The 16,905-nt window shown below is 39.1% G+C and overlaps 1 protein-coding gene across 1 annotated transcript; it reads left to right on the forward strand.

Annotated features, from left to right (window-relative positions):
- The first annotated feature begins 6,498 nt into the window (after positions 1 to 6,498).
- LOC108531754 (PC4 and SFRS1-interacting protein-like) lies at positions 6,499 to 16,675 on the forward strand. Its single transcript, XM_017875359.1, has 2 exons — positions 6,499 to 6,546; positions 15,844 to 16,675. The coding sequence occupies exons 1-2, from the start codon at positions 6,499 to 6,501 to the stop codon at positions 16,420 to 16,422; spliced, it is 627 nt and encodes a 208-aa protein (XP_017730848.1). The 3' UTR covers positions 16,423 to 16,675.
- The last annotated feature ends 230 nt before the right edge of the window (positions 16,676 to 16,905 follow it).

Here is a 16,905-nt window from a genome sequence, read left to right on the forward strand (position 1 = left end):
AGTACATTTCCAGCATCTGGGCACAATGCCTTAAACATAGCAGATGCATGGGAAATATTTTTATTAAATGATTTCACTCATGTATTGCTGACACAGCACTGGATTGTGTGAGTGGAATAACTGAGTGCATGTAGGATGGTTTAAGGGAGGGGAGATATTACAAGGTAAGAAGCTGTGCACAAAACTTGATCTATAGCCCACACTCTTTAGAGCCACGCATAACTACACTTTAAATGTGCACCGATACTCAATTCATAGTGGCTGCTTGTCACTTTAGTTTTTTTTTTTTTTTTTTTCCTTGAGATGAAGTCTCACTCTGTCACCCAGGCTGGAATGCAGTGACATGATCTCAGCTCACCGTAACCTCCACCTCCCAGGTTCAAGCAGTCCTCCTGCCTCAGCCTCCCACACAGACGTATGCCACCACACCCAAATAATTTTTTTTATTTTTAGTAGAGATGGGTTTTCACCATGTTGGCCAGGCTGGTCTCGAACTCCTCACTGTTTGTCACTTTGAATTTTCACAATCAATAAACACTAACAAAACAACTTTTCTTTCATGGTGGCATATGATATGATAATATCATATATGGTGTTATATTCCATTACTGTGTATAGTCTGTTAATAGGGGGTTCATACAAGGATTGTCTTTGGATGGAACAGGTTATCTGTATATTTTATAGGCTTTTAAAATTTTTATTTAGACTTCTGCATTGAAGAGAAATTGCTCCAGGTTTCTTTTTTTTTTTTTTTTAGATAGAAGTGTCCTCTCAACCCCTTACCAAAGGATCCTTTAATAGGGGGTTCATACAAGGATTAACTTTGGATGGAACAGATTATCTGTATATTTTATAGGCTTTTAAAATTTTTATTAAGCTTTCTGTAATAAAGAGAAATTGCTCTAAGTTTCTTTTTTTTTAAAGATACAAGTGTCCCCTTACCCCTTACCAAAGGGAGGGATCTTCATCCTAGAGAGGATGGGGCCAACTGCTCCAAACACACCTCCTGCCTTGCCTGTTGCCACCTTCCCTTCTCTGCACCCCTGCATGGCTCCTCCCTCACCCCAAGAATCCCGATGGCTTCAATTGCCCCTTCGTGTCTCTCAGTCTCACCCCAAGCTGCTCCTTTCCGCCTCCACTGCATAGTTGATGGGGACATAGACATACAGGCAAAGAAACCGTCTTCGGTGCTCTTTGTGATCCCTCTGCCATGAGATTATGTGCTTTTAACTGTGAGCTACCTAAGATGACAGTGTAGAGAAGGCCTGCTTTGAGCTCCTCATTTCTCTTTCGTCTGGCACTTTCTTTCCTTTTAACGGTATTTATTGATACCATAGGCTGCCATGTGCCATGGTAATTACCAATGTATTAGTCCGTTTTCATGCTGCTGATAAAGATATACCCAAGACTGGGTAATTGATAAAGAAAAAGAGGTTTAACTGACTTGGTTTCATGTGGCTGGGGAGGCCTCACAATCACGGCAGAAGATGAAAGGCACATATTACATGGCAGCAGCCAAGAGATAATGGGAGCCAAATGAAAGGGGTTTCCCCTTATAAAATCATCAGATCTCATGAGACTTATTCACTACCATGAGAACAATATGAGGGAAACTGCCCCCATGATTCAATTATCTCCCACGGCGTCCCTCCCACAACACATGGGAATTATGGGAGCTACAATTCAAGATGAGATTTGGGTGGGGACACAGCCAAAGCATATCAACCAATATGTGGTGGTGTTAGCCATTGTTAATGATGAAAAGAGCAAAGGTGGAAATGTTCAAAGCTCCAGCACCATGATCTCCAGACACATGTCCTTCCCCATCACTACCTAGCTGACAATTGCCAAAGAGCACCCGTCACTTCTAATGTTTTCTGTTTGTCTTGTGCAGAAGTCAGGTCTTCATTCTGAGCCAAAGATTGAGACTTCTCTGAAAAAAAAAAAAAGCATCTTAAAGTCAAACTTCATGATAAATTGGAGAGAGTATTAAATGCCACTAGAAAACAAACCAAATAAGGTAAAAGACTTTGGGTTGGGATGTTTAGGGCCTTGCCTGGCTACACAAGGCCTGTGTCCAGCAAACTCTCTTGGTGAATAAGACACTGGCCAGAAATGACCCCCAAAGGCCTTGCTGATTCCCCACATCAAAAATACTGTGGGTTTTAAGATCCAGCCCAAGCCTCCATCGGCCTAACATCTTTTCTAAGCTGCAACTAAGGTTATTATTTTTACACAGTCATTAAAACTAGAAGTCCACTCATAAAGAGAAGATCAAATTTGAAAGGAAATATAAAGTGAAAAAAAATCATGACTTCAAAACTTAATCATAATAATGCCAGGAGCCATTCCATCCCATTTCTGATTTATGCTTCCTACAAATAAAGATTGGTAAATTGAAAGTTTTTATTTGGCATTTATTGTGCATTTCGGAGGATTTGTAAATCTGGCATTTGATTTGTTGGCATTACGGCTGCCGTAGAGGACTTGTAAATCAGTTTTCTGATGTGGCAAATCAATTTTGTTTTAGAGGTGAAGCTCGGTGGCTAAGTGAGATGGGGGTACAAAGAGATATAAATTTTGTGGGCTTCAGTCGGAAGAGTGTCATGAGCAGGACCAAGGGAAGCTCTCCCCGCATCCTGGAGGAACCAAAGTCTCAAGGATTGCAGACCTTAGTTTATGGGTTGCAAACTGGCTTCCATGGGCCAAAATATAGTCCATAAATGTGTTTTATATAACTCATAAAATGTTTTTGTTTTTAAATTTTGGATTAATAGTCATCCCTGGGAGAGTTCATGTAGAAATTCAAGTAGAAGTACTATCTCTTGAAAAAGCATCAGAAGTTCCTGCCACTTGGCCTGTGAGTCCTCCTGGCAACAGCCAGCTGCAGTTGCAGAGCTGTGGCCTCCCTTACCTGAGGCATGAGCCTCTAAGTCGGCCGCAGTTCCTATGTGGCCTCTCTACTCACATCACCTTCTTGCCCCCTGGGAACATTTGAGCTCATGACCCTATTATAGGCACTTGAACATTCTGAAGACTAAGTTTGGGAAGCAAGCATTCTAAAAAATTATTTGTTGTTTATCTGAAATTGAAATCTAGCTTGGCATCCTATAATTAATTATACTTGATAACCCTACTGTGGTAAGCAGAATTCTAAGGTGGCACCTAAACTGTCCACACCCCTTATATATATGCTGTATGTGATCCCCTCCCCTTGAGTGGGGCAAGACTATGACTATAATTAGGTTATATGACAAAAATGAAGACATTTTGCAAATGTAATTCAGGTCCCTAATGGGTTGACTTTGAGTGAATCAAAAGGAAGATTATTCTGGGTGAGTGTGGCTTAATTGGGTGAGCCTTTCAAAGACACCATTCTCTTCTTGAAGGAAAAGGTATAGAGTACAAGTGGTTGCTCTGCTGGTCCTGAAGAAGTAGACAGCCATGTGGAGAGAGAGCCAGTGGAGGAGCCCATATGACTACCCCTGAGTGCAGTCCCCAGGGGCAACTAGGAAGAAATGGTAGTTCCAGTTACGCAGCCTGACCAACATGTTGATTTCAGCCTTGTAAGACCCTCAGAAGAGAGCCCAGTCGACTCATGCCCCTGGAAAGTGTGAATAATAAACCGGTGGTGTTTTGAGCCTCTGAGTTTGTGGCAACTTATTAAACAGCAATGGAAAACTAATACGCACATCAAAGTCTGTCTTTTTCTTTGTCCTTTTGTAAATCAAGACAAGTTTGTCTTTTTCTTTTTTGAGATGGAGTCTTGCTCTGTTGCCCAGGCTGGAGTGTGGTGGCATGATCTTGGCTCATTGCAACCTCCACCTCCTGGGTTCAAGTGATTCTCCTGCCTCAGCCCTCCAAGTAGCTGGGATTACAGATGCTGCCACCACACCTGGCTAATTTTTGTATTTTTAATAGAGACAGGGTTTCACCGTGTTGGCCAGATTGGTCTTGAACTCCTGACCTCAGGTGATCCACCCACCTTGGCCTCCCAAAGTGCTGGGATTACAGGCGTGAGCCATTTTGTCTTCATTTAAAAATTTTTTAGTCACTTTTTGGTTATTCCAGAGATACTCATAAATCCCAGATGAGGGAAATGATAAGTCATTTTCTCTCTTAACTAGGTGATGCTCAGGATTAGTTTTATTTTGAGAGTTCTGATGTGTTGACTACCAGCAAAACCCATGTTTTTGTCTATGCAGAGAAAGTTTAATGTAAATAGTCACATGACAGCATAGGCTGGGGGTTAACCTGGGCTCCCTCAGTTCTCCCTTGGCATCTCCTGCCTTACTTCCTCTTCCCTTCATGGCCTCTCTTCCATCCTGGTAGACTTCTAACTTCTCTTTTTTGCCAACACTTATTTCTCCATCTTTTCTAATTTAAATTCCTAATCACAGGCATCTAATGGGATTGATGGCTCCCTGTTCCTGAAACGTTTTTGTGCTAGGCCACATTAAAAAATCTGAGAAGTGGGACCTGAGAAATTAGGAGTTCCAGTTATCTGTTGCAGTGTAACAAGCCATCCCAACACTCGTTTGTGACTCTGCAATTGGGCAGGGTTCAGTGAGTCCAGCTAATCTCTGCTTCACGGGGTATCAACCAAAATGATTCAAATGGGGCTGGAGGATCCATATCCCAGTATCGGGAGAACCCGCTCCCGATGTTTAACGTGGGTTCTTTTCTATTTCCAAACTGTCTCGGTTGGGTCGAGAAATGAAGGGAAAGAGCACAAGAGAGAGAAATTTAAAGCTGGGTGTCCGGGGGAGACATCACATGTCGGCAGGATCCATGATGTTCCCTAAGCTGTAAAACCAGCAAGTTTTTATTAGCGATTTTCAAAAGGGAAGGGAGTGCACGAATAGGGTGTGGGTCACAGAGATCACATACTTCACAAGGTAATAAAATATCACAAAGCAAATGGAGGCAGGGGAGATCACAGGACCACCGGATGAGGTGAAATTAAAATTGCTAATGAAGTTTCGGGCATGCATTGTTGTTGATAGCATCTTATCAGGAAACAGGGTTTGAGAGCAGACAACCTGTGTGACCAAAATTTTAAGGCGGGAATTTTCTTTCTCCTAATAAGCCTGGGAGCGCTACAGGAGACCGGGGCTTATTTCATCCCTTGGACTTCAACCATAAAAGACAGGACGCCTTAAAAGGGGCCGTCTATAAGCCTACCTTCAGGGCGCGTTCTCTTTCTCAGGGATGTTCCTTGCTGAGAAAAAGAATTCAGCCATATTTCTCCTATTTGCTTTTGAAAGAGGAGAAATATAGCTCTGTTTCCGTCTGGCTCTCCGGTGACCGTTCAAAGTTACCTCTCTTGTTCCCTGANTAATAAAATATCACAAAGCAAATGGAGGCAGGGGAGATCACAGGACCACCGGATGAGGTGAAATTAAAATTGCTAATGAAGTTTCGGGCATGCATTGTTGTTGATAGCATCTTATCAGGAAACAGGGTTTGAGAGCAGACAACCTGTGTGACCAAAATTTTAAGGCGGGAATTTTCTTTCTCCTAATAAGCCTGGGAGCGCTACAGGAGACCGGGGCTTATTTCATCCCTTGGACTTCAACCATAAAAGACAGGACGCCTTAAAAGGGGCCGTCTATAAGCCTACCTTCAGGGCGCGTTCTCTTTCTCAGGGATGTTCCTTGCTGAGAAAAGAATTCAGCCATATTTCTCCTATTTGCTTTTGAAAGAGGAGAAATATAGCTCTGTTTCCGTCTGGCTCTCCGGTGACCGTTCAAAGTTACCTCTCTTGTTCCCTGAACATCGCTGTTATCCTGTTCTTTTTTAAGATGCCCAGATTTCATATTGGTCAAACACACATGCTCTGCAAACAATTTGTGCAGCTGACACAATCACAGGGTCCTGAAGGGACATTCATCCTCCTCAGTTTACGAAGAAGATGACGGGATTAAGAGATTAAAGTAAAGACAGGCATAGGAAAACACAAGCGTATTGATTGGGGAAGTGATAAGTGTCCATGAAATCTTTACAATTTATGTTCTTCTGCCGCGGCTTCAGCCCGTCCCTCTGTTCAGAGTCCCTGACCTCCCGCAGCAGCCCAGATGACTCACTCACATACCTGGAAGTTGGTACTGGCTGTTGGCTGGGAGCTCAGTGGAGGCTACTGGCCAGGGGCCTAGGTTCCATCCCACATGAGCCTCTTTACATGGCTACTTGTGCTTCTCTGCAGCATGGTGACTAGTATTTCAAAAGAGAGGAAGTAGAGGTTGCAACCTCAGAAGGCCTGGCTTTGGAAACTGATATTGTACCAATTCCACTATGTTATTTTGGCTAGGCAATCACAGCTTGGAGGAAAGGAGGCATAGACGACCTCCATCTTCTTTATAGGAGAGTGCCAAAGAATTTACTGCCATATTTTTAAAATCAGAGTGTCTGAATTATCAACATGTTATTTTACTGTGAGTCAGGTGATCATTTCTAGTTAAATTATCATGGCTGAGGAGTGATTATTTGGTACGGAATATGGCCCCTGCTATAAAGGCAAAAACACTGGCTGCATCCCTTCGTAAGGTATGTGATTGAGGCAGTTTTCCATAGAAGGTATATTAATTTATTTTGTGCCGCTATAATAGGATACCTGAGACTAGGTAATTAATAATGGACAGAAATCTCTCTCCTCTGTCTCTCTGTCTCCAAAGTTTGTGCCATTGATATCAAGAATATCAACATATTCTTGATTTTAGTCACTTATCAATAATTGTGTTACAAATGAATTCTTCCAGTTGGGAATTTGTGGTTATTACTTTCTTTAAGATGTCTTTAATGAGTAAAAGCATCTTAAACTTCTTCCCAAATTTTTTTCAAAATTTGATATTCTTCAAACTTTTAAAATTGCTGTCCATCACAAATTTGTCCAAAACATTATTTTTCAATCAATTGGCTGTAAAGTTACATTTTAATCTTGATTTACATTTTCCTAATTACTATGGGGATTGAACATCTGTTTGTATTTTTTTTTAGCCTGTTGTATTTCTGCTCCTATTTTGTTCCTGTTCATACTTTTAAAATACATTTTTCATTAGGGTATTTTGTCTTTTTGTTTTGCATCTAAAGGAGCTATTTATTTATTTTAAAGATGGGGTTTCACCGTGTTGGCCAGGATGGTCTCGATCTCCTGATCTTGTGATCTGCCCGCCTCAGCCTCCCAAAGTGCTGGGATTACAGGCATGAGCCACCATGCCCGGCCTAAAGGATCTTTTTATGTATTTTTAATATATTATTGATTCTAGTCACTTATCAATTAATTGTGTTACAAACTAATTCTTGCAGTTGGTAATTTGTTGTTTTACTTTCTTTAAGATGTCTTTAATGAGTAAAAGCATCTTAAACGTCCTTTCAAATTTTTTATAATAAATAGGCATTTGTTTTAAAACAGGGAAAAATTTGTAAAATGTCCCAGGTGAAATATTTAATACACATTTCACTTTAAAATGTGTGTGCATGTGTGTGTTTATTTGCAAGAACATATACAACCATTTTGATATGTAGTATCAAAAATAAGGTTGTAAATATTATTAAATATTGTCATACTTTTGTGTATTTAATGTTATGCAATTAATATTTACTATCTGGAAATTAATAATGAGATTACTGAAATTTTAGAAAAAAATTGAAATCTAGCAAAGAAAGTGAAAAAAAAGAAGACTGCTTTCTATATCAAAATAAGGTGATTCTAACACAGGCAAATCATTAGCTATATCTAATGCCTTATATAGTGAGGTCATGAACCATCATTTCAAGTATAAAACATGTAAATTGCCTTAATTTCTTAAAATACATAGCTCCAGAGAAGCCTTAGAAATAACATAATCATTGTCATTCGTTAGTATTATCATTATTGAATCAAAGAAGCTAAAGTTCAACGCTAGGGCTTTATGATGAAAACCAACACAAAATAAATCACATCCACTGCTTGAGCCCCACTGTGATGAGACTGAGTAGAACTTTTTCCAGAGCCAGATACACAGCTTATTTATTTATTTATTTATTTATTTATTTATTTATTTAAGACGGAGTTTTGCTCTGTCACCCAGGCTGGAGTGCAGTGGCGTGATCTCGCCTCACTGCAAGCTCCGCCTCCCACGTTCACGCCATTCTCCTGGCGCAGCCTCCCTAGTAGCTGGGACTACAGGCGCCCGCCACCACGCCTGGCTCATTTTTTGTGTTTTTTAAGTAGAGACGGGGGTTTCACCATGTTGGCCAGGATGGTCTCGATTTCCTAACCTCGTGATCTGCCCGCCTCGGCCTCCCAAAGTGCTAGGATTACTGACGTGAGCCACTGCACCTGGCCAATACACAGCTTTTTAAAGGCCACAGTTAGGAAGCACATTTCTAAATTCATACTTGGAGAAACAAATGAATTTTTGAACAAATGAATTGGTAGGCTTAGAATTTCTGTCACCACTTAGGAGTATGATATGCAAATTTATAAGACTGATCACAACCCTTACATTACACTGTGGTATTGGGATAGGGTGTGTCAAAAACTAATTCAGCACAAATTAGAACACATTGAGTTCAGGATGTATTAGAACTTCACATACTGGCCCTCGTTGATTTTGTTGCTAAAAGGATAATAACTATATTGTATGTTTAAAAAAAATAACCATTGCTGAAAAGAAAAGATCAGGTAGGAGTTGCAGATTTGACTTGAAATTTCTTATATAATGACAACTATTGCTTGTGTAATCCATCAGAGTTTTAAAAGGACTCTTGACTTCATAAATTCACTTCATACCCATGATAATCTTATGAAGCACAGAAGAATCATTAGTTCCAAGGAGGCAATTAAATCTCAGGAAGTGTACATTCCCGAAGAAACATAATGGGCAAGTGATAAAGCTAAGATCAACTCCAGATCATTTTTCTCCAAATTCAGTGTTTATTTTTTCTATCTGATAATGGAACCTAGGAAATATGGCCGATCAGTAATTGACTAAACTGCCAGGGATATCTGTTTTTTCATTTCCTTGATGTAGCTGAGACATTAATCAGTTTTATAAGAGAAAATGCATTCCACTATGAAATCATTAAATGAGCTCCCCTCTTCCAGGGACAAAAAGAAGGGAGCAGTTCAGCTACTTGAAGAAACCAAATGGTATGTTGAGGCAAATTAAAACCAGAGAGTCAGTTGGAGAAGCCCCAAAGAGTAACACAGGTGTCAAAATACAGACACATCAGGAGAAAAGAAGGCAAAGCTCCTGCCAGGGCTCTGTCTTAACCAAGCATCCAATTATCTTTTGGCTGCAAGGTAAGTGGAGTCAGGGGAAAGGCAATGTCACCAGATTAAATGTGGGATGTCTGATTTTTCAGAGCCAGTTGGGGATGGGGTGAGGGAGAAAATGCAAACTACACGAGTGAAGACTTCTGGTTGCTTGGGTCAGATGGTCGATGTAAGGAAATGATGAGTGATACAACTGAATACAGAAAGCAAAGGCCTTGAAAGATAGCAGGGGGGGCCTTGATAAAATATATTTTATATGGTTTACAGCTTAAAAAAATAGAAGAACAAGCATCATTCCTTCATTTAGTTATTCACTGAATAAACTTAATCCAGTGTTCAATGTTGGGAAATCAGAGATTAAAAACACTTATGTCGGCCAGGCGTGGTGGCTCACACCTGTAATCCCAGCAGTTTGGGGGGCTGAGGCAGGCAGATCACTTGAGGCAGGAGTTTGAGACCAGCCTGGCTAACGTGATGAAACCCTGTCTCTACTAAAACTACAAAAGTTAGCAGGGTGTGGTGGCGGGTGCCTGGTAATCCCAGCTACACAGGAGGCCAAGGCAGGAGAATGGCTTGAACCTGGGAAGCAGAGGTTGCAGTGAGCTGAGAATGCACCACTGTACTCCAGGCTGGGTGACAGGGTGAGACTGTCTCAAACAAACAAACAAAAAGAAACAAAAAAAAAAAACAAAACAAAACAAAAAACACTTATGTCATCCTGAAGGAGTTCCCAGTTTATGTGTAGTTGAGGAACCACATAAACAAAAACATTATAATGCATTGGGTTGAGTGCAATCATAGAAGGCTGTGGAAGCACCCACAAAGGCTTGTAGAAAGAGCTGATGTGTGAGCTGAGCCTTGAAGGGTGTCTAGGAGTTAGCAATGGGAAGAGAGTGGAAAGGATGCTCTCCTGGAAAAGGACTAGCAACTAAAAGACCCCGCATATGAGCAAGGGGGCCAAGAAAAAAGTCAGCACCATGAGAGGATGAAGAGGCAAACACAGGAGTTAGAAAAGTGCCTGTGAATAGGAATGAGATTTACTGCAAGCTTCTTGTCAGCCACAGAAGAAAGAGGAGTGTGACAAAGTTGCATCATCCTGATCCTCAGAAAGGGTGAGCACTAGCTTCTCGTGGATCCCAAATCCACACAGGCTTTTGATTAGGAAATATAGAGTTAAAAACGAACAATTTTTTAAAAAGGCAACAAACTGCTACTGAATAACCAATTATATTACCCCAAATCAGTTGGTATCATTGGAAAGGGGCACATTTGGCTTGAACCCAGATTACAAAATATCAGAGGGAAAGCAATCAAAAAGCTTCAGGTTTCACCCAATTTAGGGAGCAAGTGACCAATTTAGAAGCTTTAATTTCTGGGACTCTAGGAATTCCCAACTATATTTCCTCTAAATAACATCAGAAGCCCCAATATAAAAACACAAAAGTGACAATGTCTTCAAGAAAATAAAGTAAGACCCATTAATTTTACACCTTGCTCAGACACCAAAACAAACAAACAAAAAACAGAAAAATATTTTGAATGTGTAGTCCTTGTGAATTTTTCTTGAAGAAACCACTGGAATATAATGTTTAGTCAACAAAGAGATGACTGGAGAATCCATAGCAAAAAAAAAAAAAAAAAAAAAAAAAAAAAAAAAAAAAAAAAGAAAGAAAGAAAGAAAAAAACCCCACCCCGTTAGGATTATACTGAGAAGTAGAATAAAGACTAAATGAATAAGAGTATTTTAGCTACAAAACATAATACAAATGCTACATATATTACCAGTGTAGAAACTATATAAATTACAATAGTTGAGAAAGAAGGATGAGAAAAAAATTAAGTGTAAGTGTGTTCTTATGTTCTTATACTTTATAACCAGGAGTAAAAATATATCATTTAAACATGATAATTTTTGGAAAGTCATTCAACTAAAATTGGTGAGTAGGGTAAGGGAAGATGTGGACATGTATCAATTTTATCACTGTTAAAGAAATTCAATTGACACTGTCTAAAGAAAGACAGCATTAAGTGTATTATGTTGTTATAATTATGAAGAACTTATCCAGAAGATATACATTAAACCTTCCAAATGATCCGAAAAAACACAACACACACTGTATAGTGAAAAATTTTTTTTAAAGTAAAGAAAATATATACAAACAGCAAGCATAACATGATGCCAATATTAAATGTATCTGACATGTCAATAACTATAAATGGCTTAACTTCTATATTTTAAAAATACATCTGGGTTTGACCAGGCACGGTGGCTCACGCCTATAATAGGCTCACGCCTATAATCCCAGCACTTTGGAAGGCCAAGGCAGGTGGATCACAAGGTCAGGAGTTCGAGACCAGCCTGGTCAACATGGTGAAACCCCGTCTCTACTAAAGATACAAAAAAATTAGCTGGGTGTGGTGGCATGTGCCTGTATCCCAGCTACTTGGGAGGCTGAGGCAGGAGAATCTGAAGGGCAGGCAGAATTCAGCTTTGATCCAGGAGGCGGAGTTTGGGCAGTGAGCAAGATCATGGCCATTGCACTCGCAGCGCTGGTGACAGAGCGCGACTCCCATCTTAAAAAAAAAAAAAAAAAAAAAAAAAAAAAAAAATCTGGATTTTAGCAAAGCAAAATTCATTATATGCTGAGAGAGAAAAAAAAAAAGCAAATTTAAAGCAAGAGTGATTGAAAATATAAGAATTAGGAAAGGCACACAGGAAAAAAAATGGATAAGTAAAAATAAGAGCAGAAAGTAATTCATGTAAACAATTGTTGAACTAAAAAAAAAACTTTTGTGTGTGTGTGTTTTTTCTTTTCCTGAGGCAGAGTCTCACTCTGTCTTTCAGGCTGGAGTGCAGTGGCGCCATCTTAGCTCACTGCAACCTCCATCTCCCAGGTTCAAACAACTCTCCTGCCTCAGGCTCCTGAGTAGCTAGGATTACAGGCATGCACCACCACACCCGGCTAATTTTTGTATTTTTAGTAGAGACAGGGTTTCACCATGTTGGCCAGGCTGGTCTCAAACTCCTGACCTGGTGACCCACCCACCTTGGCCTCCCAAAGTGCTGGGATTACAGGTGCGAGCCACCATCCCTGGCCAGAATAAACTGTTTTTAAGGGAGGAACAACAAATAGGTAAACTCTATCAGATAACCAACTCGGGAAAAACAGAACATACAAATTAGATCATAAGAGGCAAACTACTACTGACAAAAGACATTGAAAATATGAGACTACTTTGCTTTTTGCAAATAAATTGGAAAGCAGAATAAAATGAGTAATGATAATGAAGGATTACCTAGGAATACATAGATTACTAAAACTGACCTATAAGAAATAAAACATCTGAAAAGATCAAATTCCCTAAGTTGCTCATGTTTGCATTCACACACACGCGCGCGCGCGCACACACACACACACACACACACACACACACACACACACACACACACATTAAGAGCAGAACTGGATTCCAGTTTTTAGGGTCTCAATACTTAAAAAATTTTGTTGTTCTCTTCATAAATAAATATAAAATACTGAAATAAAATAGCAAAGTGAGGCTGGGTGAGGTGGCTCACGCTTGTAATACCAGCACTTTGGGAGGCTGAGGCAGGCGGATCACCTGAGGTCAGGAGTTCAAGACCAGCCTCGTCAACATGAAGAAACCCCATCTATACTAGAAATACAAAAAATTAGCCAGGCGTGGTAGCATGTGCCTGTAATCCCAGCTAGTTGGGAGACTGAGACAGGAGAATTGCTTGAACCCGGGAGGCGGAGGTTGCAGTGAGCCAAGATCACACCACTGTACTCCAGCCTGGGCAACAGAGCAAGACTCTGTCTCAAAAAAATAAAAAATTAAAAAAAATAGCAAAGTTAATGTTTGTTTGGAAAGAAGATATAAAAAAGGATAAATTACAAGCAAAATAGTAAACCCAAATGCAAATATTGCAAAACTCAGGTAAATAATGTAGTATTTTTATTAAACAATACATCCATACTGTACTTTTGCAACAGTTTTTGGCGGCATACTTTGTTATCTCTTCATATGGTAATGCTTTTTGAGCATCATTTTCTATAGAAAGATGAGAAAGGCGATTTGGTCTTTCCTCTAGCAATGTTAATTCAAATTTTAAAATTATTGTCTCTTAGAGTTTTGTTTAGCTTCACAACTCATTACTGATAATATGAAAGTATTTTAGGATTATTGGCAAGTTTGGGAAAACCACTGTATTTTTTCCTATATGAGATATGTATTTTCAGGTATTTTAAGTTTTCTTACACAATGAATAATCTTAAGTACTGTTTGAATTTATATCACTCATTACCTAGTTCAATTTAAAGCATTTTAAAATTTCTTCTATGGTGCATTGAACTCCATAACTGTGTAATCAAATTACTCATAAGCAACATGCATTGACATATTGTTAAATATGTGTGGTTTTGTCACTGGAATATTTGTTTATTCAGGCTCTTTCAGTTTTGGGTAGTAATCTGGCGTGCCATTTGTCTGGAATTGCTCAACTTTTCTAAGGTTTTATTCAATATATAGGGACACAAAAGCAGACAAATGCCATTCTACTTCACATACGGATGTATTTGCTGTTTTGAGTATTGCTGCAGATTTGTGCCCTACATAGGAGAATTTTAAGTTCTATTTTGTGCAGTTTGATTTTTTAAAGTGTGATGCTTTTTGAAGTGAATATGCTATATTATTGAGGATTTTTCTTTCGGGGTAATCTTCCATTTTGACTGGTATTGGTTGAAAACAAATTCTTTGCTTACACATTTATGTGTGTGACAACTGAATTTTTTTTTTCTTTTTTGCAGATTACATTCTGATTCCTTATACTTCAAACTTGGTTTCTCTTTCACCCTGGATACTTGCAGAGCCGGGCACCACTCATGTGATAATGCCAGGTGAGGAAATACCCTGGGGAGTAGGAGTACTTTGGAAGCCAAGACTGCACACCAAATCTGGCAACAGTAAATAGCAAAACACATAAGTTGGTTGACTATGGTTGATTGAAAACCATAGTGTTTGTGCGTGTGTGTTGTATCCTGTTAAAATCAAACTAAATGTATGTCAGACTGAACTTTCCTATTGTAGGCTGGATTCTCTAGAAGCAGATGCTGGGAGGCCATTTCGGGTGCAAGGTGTTTGTTAGGAATCAACAGCTGTGATGGGAAGGAGAGGACACAGGATCGCACAAAGGAAGACATCAACAGTGCTGTAGAGAGCCCTCCAGACGGTAGCATTTGTCAGAGTATTCTCCATTGGGCTGAAATGCCTGGGCATTCCTGTTCTTCTCACTCAATCACCACATGAGGGGGCTGCCCTGGCAAGGGTGACATAGTCAGCAGGGAGGCTGTCCCCAAAGGAGCCGGCAGCTGCAGACTGCTGACCACACTTCCTGCAGGTGAGATGCAACTCCTTTCTTTTTTTTTTTTTTTTTGGTAGAAAATTCTTTAATCAAAACAAGTTTACACGTTGAACTTATGGCTTAACTAGAATAAATCTAAGTTAAAACTGTATAAGGATCAAACAGATAATGACTGGTATATATGCAGGTTCTCTCAAAACAGTGATTCCTAGTTCCACTATAAGACCTCGTAAAAGCAAACCTTCAATTCTGTAGATGAAAACAGTTATCCCAGAGAGTCAACCATACAATGTCATACACAGACGCTGGTCTTAAGCCATTTTTTTCCATATTCATATAGTTTCAAAACATGAGAAGTATCCTACTTATTTAAAAATGCCAAATGACCTAATATTCAAAATATCTTAGAAATGCTATCATTTAGTTAACATACCCTTAAATTTTGTAACATTGATTTCACCCTGGATTTAGTCCATACACATCAATGTACAGACTATCAAAGTACTATGTTGGAAGAACTAGTGTTTGTATTTTTGGAATCTAGAAAATAAAAATAATATAGCCATAATTTCAAATAGGTGAGTTTCCTTATAAAGCATTTATTTATATTTGTCTGAGCATCATGATTTTTTCTTCCAGTTAAGTACTATTTAGTGATTTCCTGAACACATCTTTAACATTTCTCAAAAATAAATTTACTTAGTTTTCAGTTTTAATTACTAGTGCCTGCCTATAAAAGGACCTTAAATGATTTAACCCTAAAGCCAGATTCATTCCTATATATAGCCAGTCAGTTATCTGCAGAGAAGTCCTAAGACTTCACTGAATGTTCAGCCACAAAACTAAATTACCTTCAAAAATTTAGTTTGTATTTAACATCATGTTTTATAGTTTGTAGATTTCTCAGTCAGTTCAATGTCAGTTACTTAACTAGTTGTCATATCAAACAAACCGTACAGACTTTAGATAAAAAGGGAGTGAGTACTTGTATAGAAGTAACATTTTATCTACCATAAAAATGCTCAACTTCTACAAAACCCACAAACAGTGAAAAGACAGTCTGGGAAATCCAAGGTTTGTAAAAACTATGCACAAAACCCACGGTATTTGGGGAAAGAGGCAAGGTTTATACAAGTAGCAGTTTTTAAAATGTAACTTTGTTCTACTATCAATTACACATTAACATACACACACTAATTGAAAGAAAGTGGAGAAGAAGCGAGAAACATCAATGGATTCTCGACTTCAAAGGATACATGCTGAGATTAAAAATTCCCTCAAAATTGATAATCTTGATGTGAACCGATGCATTGAGGCCTTGGATGAACTTGCTTCACTTCAGGTCACAATGCAACAAGCTCAGAAACACACAGAGATGATTACTACACTCAAAAAAATACGACGATTCAAAGTTAGTCAGGTTATCATGGAAAAGTCTACAATGTTGTATAACAAGTTTAAGAACATGTTTTTGGTTGGTGAAGGAGATTCCGTGATCACACAAGTGCTGAATAAATCTCTTGCTGAACAAAGACAGCATGAGGAAGCGAATAAAACCAAAGATCAAGGGAAGAAAGGGCCAAACAAAAAGCTAGAAAAGGAACAAACAGGGTCAAAGACTCTAAATGGAGGATCTGGTGCTCAAGACGGTAATCAACCACAACATAACGGGGAGAGCAATGAAGAGAGCAAAGACAACCATGAAGCCAGCACAAAGAAAAAGCCATCCAGTGAAGAGAGAGAGACTGAAATATCTCTGAAGGATTCTACACTAGATAACTAGGTTGACATACCTGGAATATAGAGAACACTTGAGAAGTTTGTAATGGCTTTCATTTGAAATAGACTGCTGAAAGTTTTAAATTTTTATAAGCATAGGTTTGATGTTGAAAATTTGTTACAGGGGAGAAGATCCCTTTGTTTTAAAGTAAACATTATTGCTAAGTATACTTGTGCAGTATTAACAGCTACATTATACAGTAAATGTGGGATAAAATCCAATTAGAAAATGTTAAACTGCTTTTCCAGACATGGTTGTAGCAACTCCTTTCTTAAAGGGGGATTTGAGTGGCCTAGTTTCAAGTCTACCACGTTCCCTTTAGCCAGACCCCCAAAAATGTCTGCAGTCCCTCCAATGCCACCTGACAGAAACAGAAGGCTAACGTAGAAATTAGCATGGAGATAGTGGCCTAAGCCAATTGTGACTAAAACATCTCACTTTACCGATTTCACAAAAGCATATGATCATGTGGACAAATTGCTAGGG

The sequence above is a fragment of the Rhinopithecus bieti genome, unplaced genomic scaffold, assembly GCF_001698545.2.
Source record: "Rhinopithecus bieti isolate Rb0 unplaced genomic scaffold, ASM169854v2 scaffold_9237, whole genome shotgun sequence".
In the NCBI taxonomy this organism is placed as follows: Eukaryota; Metazoa; Chordata; class Mammalia; order Primates; family Cercopithecidae; genus Rhinopithecus; species Rhinopithecus bieti.

Excerpts from the sequence above, each read along its gene's own strand:
- LOC108531754 (XM_017875359.1), top strand. The coding sequence starts at position 6,499 with ATGGCCCCTGCTATAAAGGCAAAAACACTGGCTGCATCCCTTCGTAAG. Across the intron at positions 6,547-15,843 it reads TGGCTGCATCCCTTCGTAAG|AAAGTGGAGAAGAAGCGAGA; the intron begins GTATGTGATTGA and ends ACTAATTGAAAG.